The sequence below is a fragment of the Sander vitreus genome, chromosome 8 (genome assembly GCF_031162955.1).
Source record: "Sander vitreus isolate 19-12246 chromosome 8, sanVit1, whole genome shotgun sequence".
Classification (NCBI taxonomy): domain Eukaryota; kingdom Metazoa; phylum Chordata; class Actinopteri; order Perciformes; family Percidae; genus Sander; species Sander vitreus.
In genome coordinates this window covers 7584717-7592940 of record NC_135862.1, presented here as the reverse complement: position 1 = coordinate 7592940, position 8224 = coordinate 7584717, and the positions used below count along the sequence as shown (strand labels likewise).

General features: G+C 38.9%; 1 protein-coding gene across 1 annotated transcript in view; it reads right to left on the bottom strand.

Moving 5' to 3' along the window:
• Window positions 1-2991: 2991 nt before the first annotated feature.
• insc (INSC spindle orientation adaptor protein) overlaps window positions 2992-8224 on the bottom strand; it is a 60429-nt gene continuing 55196 nt past the window's right edge. The window contains exons 11-13 of the mRNA XM_078256558.1: window positions 6642-6797; window positions 5235-5311; window positions 2992-4163 (exon numbers count right to left, since the gene is read on the bottom strand). Of these exons, the coding sequence (XP_078112684.1) occupies window positions 4035-4163; window positions 5235-5311; window positions 6642-6797 (362 nt within the window). The 3' untranslated portion in view covers window positions 2992-4034. The remainder of the gene's footprint in view (window positions 4164-5234; window positions 5312-6641; window positions 6798-8224) is intronic.

Below are 8224 nucleotides of genomic sequence, written 5' to 3'. Positions count from 1 at the left end.
AAACCACTTGATTACGTATCATATATTTGAGTTTTTGACTTGAAAAATAGCAACTTCCACTAATTCCATTTGAAGGCAACCATAAAGCACCTTTTATGGCATTTATAGTCAAATATACCAAACTAACATACAAATTTAAGAAAAACAAAGTGCTTCCTAACACATCTCAGGGGCCTCGGGGGTCCTTTAAAATAACCTTCCCCTCCTTGTTGATGATGGAGTCCTTGGGCCTCTGATCAATCAGTAGATTTAGGTGGAAACAAGGGTCCACACTTCTTTGTGTGCATCTTAAAAATGTGCATCACTTTTCATCTCTTTGTCAAAGGAATTTGACTTTTAAGTTTGGCCAATTTATTGCATACTAATTTGTGAGTTTTGCAAAAGTAAAGTCTAATGTATCAACTTCTGAAAGCAGTTTAAAAAAAGAAGTTAATTTACAGCACTCTGAAATAAAAAGAGCCAGACACAGAAAAACCTTTCTGTGGCAAAAAGAAAAGATGTGACCCATACAATATTAAAGTCTCAGGAGAGTCACTGAAAGTGACTGTCTCGTTCCAATAGATCCTCAGATCTTACACAACATGTCTGTTATTAATGGTTTGAGACAGTGAATATGACATGAAAATGACCATGTAGCACAGCCTGCCCTTTTTTATTATCAAGTTTTATTTGTGATATGCACAACTCGTTGGTAGGATGATTTGATTAAACTATACTCGGCATCATGGTCATGGTGGAACCAAAACGATATCAAAGGAACCTGTGTTTTTGGGCCGTTTGTTTAGTTCTCCTCTGCATCGATACATATTTCATTGGGTCTCAACAAAGTGAGGCAGGAGCATATTCTATCACAAAGGCCTCTGAACACAGTCCCACATGTATGCTGGACAACACACACAAAGCAGCTCAATTGTCTCAACTCTGGGTTGGGAGAGTAACAAGTCCAGGCTCAGCATAAGTGCCCTTAGGTTAAATAGAAGCTACAGAGAGAAAGCAAGAAGACCCTCAATTGTCTCTCCAAGGAGAGGAAGGCTCATGGAGGGGGTGGAAGAAAAAAACCTGAGAGTGGTTTCATCAAAGAGATGACCAACACAAAGGACATGTTTTGCAGATAGGTTCTCGCATATTTCTTTGTAATCACTTGCTGCATCATGTCCCAATCGCTGAATGTGATTGAAACATCATTCAGCAAGTGATTTTTAATGTGTAAAAAAAAATAACTGCAGCAGTTCAGCTTTTTTCAACCGTTTTCAAAATCAAGGCGGATGAATTAATGATTTCTCAATGTGTGAAAAGTTGTTCCAATGCACACAGCTACATTCTGTACTTGTATTCGTCTCAACGAGAACCAATGTTTTTTGGAAAGTTGGAGGCTTAAATAGCAAATGTCCCTCCTGGTTTTTTGAAAGGACCTGGCGGTTCACAGAGGACCGGTAGACCGCTGGGTCCACCTCCTCTTAGTCTCTTTCTTTCCCTGTGAACCTCATTCAAAGGCTTTTCTCATCCCTGTGCGTGCATTTGTGCAGAAGACAGAAAGTGAGAGCGCAGTTCCTCTGAGATAGCTGCAGGTCGGGGGGGGGGGCCTCAGAGGAACTTTAGCAGCGTGAACCCCGACTGCACTCATACTGCAATAAGGTGGCAGTGTGGACTATTTGCTGCTGTACCAGGGGTGTAGCAGTGTTCTGTGTGACCACAATAATTATGATCAGAAGTTGAACTGCAGTCTTTTTTGCGCTCTACCATAACCATAACCATTGCCTAATTGACTTCAAGGCAGCGCTGCGACCGTTGACTTCAAGGCACCTAACCCTAACCATAACCCTAACCATAACCAGTGCCTAATCAGCAGAGCTGCCTGGAAGGAACCGTTGGGGGCAAAAAACACAGATGAACCTTTTTTGCAGTGGAGTTAAGCTATTTCTATTCAAAGATGATTACATTTCTGGTATAGAAAATGGATCAGACTGTCAGTGTTATCTTCTCAGCAGTATGTAGGTGTGCATGTTACCTTAAATGTCAGATACAGAGAAACATTTATTTTCTGGTTTCTGGCCAGCTGTAAAATATAGTTCTTTTTCTTGGTCTCTACCAACTCTAGAGGGAAATATCTGTCTGAGCTTTTTTGCTGAAAACGGCGCTATGACAGAGGTGAGAATAATCGACTAAACAGCTAAAACAATGAGCTGAAACTCATTAAAAACCTGCGTACAGTCGAGAGAAGCTGGAGCAAAACAAGCTACAATGTAAGTTAATAGGGCAACTTGCAGGCTCAGATTAATATTCAAAGTGTCTGACAACATTACGGAAAGGATTTCTAAAGAGGTCAACCTTTCTGTTAAAGAGTAAGATCCTTATTTTAAACATAAAAACATCTGCGAAATTGCATTCACTAAACCCACCAGACTCCATGTAAATAAACAGTAATTTTAGCATCGTAAAATACACTTCATTCAAAGACGACAGAAACAAAATAAAACTATGAAAAGGCGTTATGGGTTGTTATCACAACTCTAGGTTTGATTGAAATAAACACAAAGTTTACCGATTTACATGTGTGTCTGGTGGGTTTAGCGCTAGCGACCTCAGTGCTGTTTCTGGTTAGGTCTCAAAGAGGTTTTAAAAAGGCCTTTCTCTGTAGGGATCCTTTCCATAATTTTGTCAGACACTTAGAATATCTGAGCCTTTTAGTGGCAAAAACAGCACTTTTAGTGGACCAAACGGACGATGAACATTTGCCCCATACGGTTACAATGCAGCAGTCTGTGGCCCTTTAAATTGTTAAACGGTTATTACCCTTTAAATTATACTTTTCCTTAGATTTGTTTTGTCAGCTGATACATTATTTGTTATCTCTGTGTTTTGATGGGCTCACCGTGTTCTGAGTAAGTTGTACTGGCTTTGCTTTATGTACAACTGAAGCATACAGCTTTGTGACAGAGCATTAGTGATATGACAGTAATTCACCAGAATGACACACACTGAACATTAGACAGATGATTGCCTTTATTCCATGCATGGCATACAATAAGGGTAATTGTCTTTAAATAAAAAGTATTTCTGTATTCAAATCCAAGACCATTTTCATAGATTAACTTTCCAGTGGCAAATATAATATTTGATATTAATGGCAAATAAGTTCAAAACAATAACTCAACATGCCATACAATGAGCTTTAACAAACAATATATTGTACACCAGGAAAAATAGAATCATGTTGCCACATGTCTCAGTCAAGTCTTAAATACTAATAGTGCCCTGTCAATTAAGGTACTCAAAGAACAAACTGAAAAGATGTAATAGTTAATCTAACTGTAATAATTTAGTTGTAAATGGTCAAAATAAAGTGGCTGATAATTGAAAAAAAAAGGCACAAAAAAATGTATGAACAATAAAACAATTTCACCAGACAAACATCTCGGTACTACAAATGCTAAATGCTTCAGATGATCATTTGTGTCGGAGACATTTTACATAAAATATGCACTCAATGGATATTTCTCTGTTCTCAGATTGCCAACACGATTTGGATACAATATCTTCAGACATTGCACAAATAAATTGCACAGTGGCGACATAAAGTAAAAAGGGTTTTAATCCAGAACCGGTTCTTTCATTTTCAAAATGGAGCACCCTATTGTAGAAAATAAGTACTGATAAAATTACTGATATGAAATCCCCAGCGGAATAAAATAAACAAATAACTTTTTTTTTTAGAACATTGTACACATTCATTGCATTTAATGTGGTCACTGAGTTGCACTAGGCAACCCATTTATGTACATTTACATACAGATGTCTTCTGCATCCATTCAAACTGACACCATACAGCTGCAGTCTCACTCCTTTTACCCAAATTCTTGATGTCCAGTATGACAAATCTTCTCAAGTGACAAACCAAAGCTCCAGTCAGGCAATAGATGCAATGTTCTGGAGTGAAGCTGCTCATTAGTCCTCTCTGTGTCACGCAACGGTACATGTACATGATTTTGTACATGAGTTCAGCTCTCCAGTAGCTGTGTTCGCTGTGCAGGCCGTCATACAAAGCTCTCCTCCATGTTGGAACACAGCAGGAAAGAGTCGACTAGCCGCGGTTTGATCAGCTGCTGGTGGTCGGCTGCCTCTATGCTGTCTGGACACCCTGCTGCCAGCCTCCTCAAGGCAGCCTGGAGACATACACACACACACACACACACACACACACACACACACACACACACACACACACACACACACACACACACAGACACACACACAGACAGACACACACACACACACACACACACACACACACACAGTATGCATATGCACAAAAAAAAAAACAGACATATGCATCCTCACATATTAAAGTCTTGCTGTACTGCTTTATGCAAACACATACATGACAAGTCATGTACATACATATGCGGTTTACATATTGTGGTAAAATGTTTTAAAAATAACTATTTGTCTGCAGGTTTACAGTGAATAACAAACTGTAGTGATACTATACTAAATGCAGTCCGACCAGACCTGTTTCAATAACACACCATGATTTCAATAGCACATGTAATATAGTAATATGTGTGACGTCTGAAACCTATTCAATCTAAAGATTACAAAATGATCTGTGAACGCTCAGCATCCTTTGAAAGTAAAACTCCAACACCTACAAATGCTGTAATTGACCCTTGGCTAAAAGGATAAAATAGAATCACATTAATTTGAATAGACACTGACAAGTGTGGGCACAGTGAAGAGGAGGGCTTTTCTCAGCGCAGCGAGGCAGCCCAATTAGGCTCCTGACCATAATGGGCTTCAAATCCCCTCATCGGCCCTAACATCTGTTTTTAGTAATTATGACCAGAATGAGAGAGTGATAAAGCGCAAGCAGGGATAATATTCATGATATGTACATATTTAAACATACAAGGTTTGAGATGATGTGAACTGGTCAGCTATATCAACATGGCTTAAAGATACTGATGTTTTGATATATTTTACATTTTCAGATATTGCCCTGTGGATGTTATTAAATTGGACAGTCATTTGGTGCACTGATGTTACACACGCAGGCCTGTGGTATAATGCCCGTAGTTTAAACAAATGATGTACTGTATAGCAAGTATAGCAGATGGAAATGCATAGTATTTTAGAGGCAAGGCTGAAATAGGCAGTTTGAATTATATATATGTATTTCGGGGCATGGAGTCATTTACTATCTACGGGTCTGCACACACACAAACAAATATACCTACCAGGCAAGCGACCAGCACTGAGTCGCTGTTATTTCTCTCAGTAGGGGAGCGACACAGTTCAATAAGACGAGGAACAGCTAAAGACAGCAGAGGAAAAAAAAATCACTTACAAGCTTGTCCCATTCTTAGACATTGATATCAACTATTAACATAGGGTGCGGAGAGAGCAGTTGTGTACAGGAAACATTCATAAAAAAATGACTTTTTGTAATGCTGAGAACATTCGCAAAATAACAGGGATGTTTCCGTTACCTTTAAGTTTGTGCTTGTACTTAAAGGTCCCACATAATGCTTATTTTCAGGTTCATACTTGTATTTCTACTAGAACATGTTAATATACTTTAATGTTCAAAAAATGTTCTGTCTGAATATACCTGTATTCACTGTCTGTCTGAAACGCTCCGTTTTAGCGCCTGTCTCTTTAACAGCCCCTCCCAAAAATAATTTTTCAATTCAGTTCAATTTTATTTATAGTATCAAATCATAACAGGAATTATCTCAGGACACTTTACAGATACAGTAGGTCTAAACCACACTCTATAATTTACAAAGACCCAACAATTCCAGTGATTCCCCCCAAGAGCATGCATAAATGCGTAAATGCGACAGTGGCAAGGAAAAACTTGTATATAAGCCCAGTCTGCCCTGATTGGTCAGCGTTTTTTTGGGTCTTCCACATTTGCACTCTCAGAGCCTTTCACCGTCATTGCAGCCGGGAAATTACTGTAACGGCACTGTAGCTACGCTTTCTGTCTAATGTTAGGACAAGGACCTCTGGCCTGTGAAATTATCTTGTAAGACGTTTTTTTTCCTCCTTAAAGTAATTCAATATTCAACTTTAAAGAAGATGCATAATCAGGGAATCATGTCTAGTTCATTGTTTTGTTGATTTTAATTACAAATGGAGTACCTCAAGGTCCAGCGGTACTGTAATTTTACTTACTAGATCCATATATATATATATATATATATATACTTCTAAGTCATGTTATCCTATCTCACAACTGGCTTACATCTTTATTGAGCCCAAATCATGATTGAATGTACTTAAGTCAATCAAAGTCAGCTGTACAAAGAAACGCATACGATAAAATTATTCTTAGATATAGGTTGCTTAAATACATAGCGGTAAATTGTGACAAAAACAAAAGTTTTTCACTTGAGGAGCCCTCTGGTGGCTGTGGTGCCCTAAGCAGCCTTTCAATTTAATTTACAGCATGCTTTGGGTTGGCTAAGCTGATTCTCATTAATAAATAAATATTCTGTGTCGCTGTGTACACAGTTTCTTTTTACCACTTGTTTTTCAGCACTTTTTTCATGTTGTTTCCCTCAAGTTGTTTCATTTGTCAACAGTACTTTTTAATTTAAAAAATAAAGTGTTATAAGACAACTGGAATTCTGCACTACCTTTCAGCTGGATGGCTGTTTGGGCCACGTCAGGTTCTCTGCTCAGACGGGCCAGAGTGACTGCAGCTTTCTGCTGAACACGCTCGCAGGCAGCGCCCTCTGATGGACTGCCGGAGGATGGCTTTTCTCCCAGCAGCAGCAGCAGTCGCTCTATTCCTACATGACATATCCAAAGAATCAAAGGTGTCAGGGAGGATGGAAAGGAACAGCAATACAACAAACAGCACAGTCATGAAAAGAAACATGGTACCGAAGCTACAGTAAAAGACACAATAAAAACAAATGAAGACAGGAAACAGACAAGCAATGACAAACATAAGAACCAAACCCAACAAACTGGTTTGAAACTTACATAAAATTACACAAGACCCAGACACAACAAAGTGCTCAGGTGAATTAGAAATGAGCCAGACATTACGCACATCACCGTCAGACAGGATTTAGACCAAGAGTGCCGTTATAGAAAGCAAAATCCAAAAAAAGAAAGAGATGAGATAAAAACAGCACAGTCAGTCTTCAGGTGGTTACACAAAATTCTTTACAAAGGACAAAAATTATACCAAACTGACCTTAAAATACACTGTGCGCATTGTTAAAGAAAAAAACGTTGCAGCAGGCACCTCATTCTTTTCAGTTGTATCCAGCCCCATTTTGCCCTGCACCTCACCGGTTGGGATGTGCACACTACCACTACTGCTCTAAAGAATAAATAGTTGCCTACTTATTCTATGATCAAATTTTATAAAGACTCGCAAAAGCAAGCCATAACATTTATCTGGAAATGACTGAGGGACCTATATTCATCGAAAAAAGTAAATGGGTGAAGAATTTTAAGGGAAAACTCATTTAAGGTACGTGAAAAATGTTCGGGAGACTTAGGACTTCCAAAGAAGCATTTAATGAACACTCAATTGAGGAGACAATTAGGTAGGCAGTACAGTTTAACCACGATGTGTTATTGTGCAGTGCCGTCTCAACTCTCTGAAGTTCCTGTCTTCCACAAGGTGTATTTAAACTCATGCTGGAGGCGTTACATTTAGCTGAACCTTTAAGGGAAACAAAGATGTGGCAGTCGCCTAAACACAGATGCTAAAGCCTAGTTGAGCCTATCGCTCTCTCTCTGGAAGTATGCTAAAGTGTGGCTGGCCCACCGACCTCCAAAAGGAGACAGTCCTGAGACAAAACATTCCCTTATAATGCAGCTGCCTAGATTCCCTGAATGTGTAGAGAGACCATTATACATGAAGAGGTTTGGTTATTAGAGACTGGCCCAATATTCTCGTCCCCTGACCTGTGACCTATTAATGACCTGATGTTGTCTAAGCTTTCCCTTTAGTCTCACCATACCACAATATGGTGTTTCCGGAAATTCCACCACAAAGAATATTACTGATACATGGTATCAATCAGAGGCTCTGACACAATGTACCAGGCCTGTACTGAAAATGTGTATCTATCCATGTATTTTTACAATACATGGATAAAAGCATAGAGGCAATGGAATATGTTATATAGAATGGACTCGCTTGTAACAGCAGAAAAAATAAATAGTGATTAAGGAATGAAAAACAACAACATTAAAA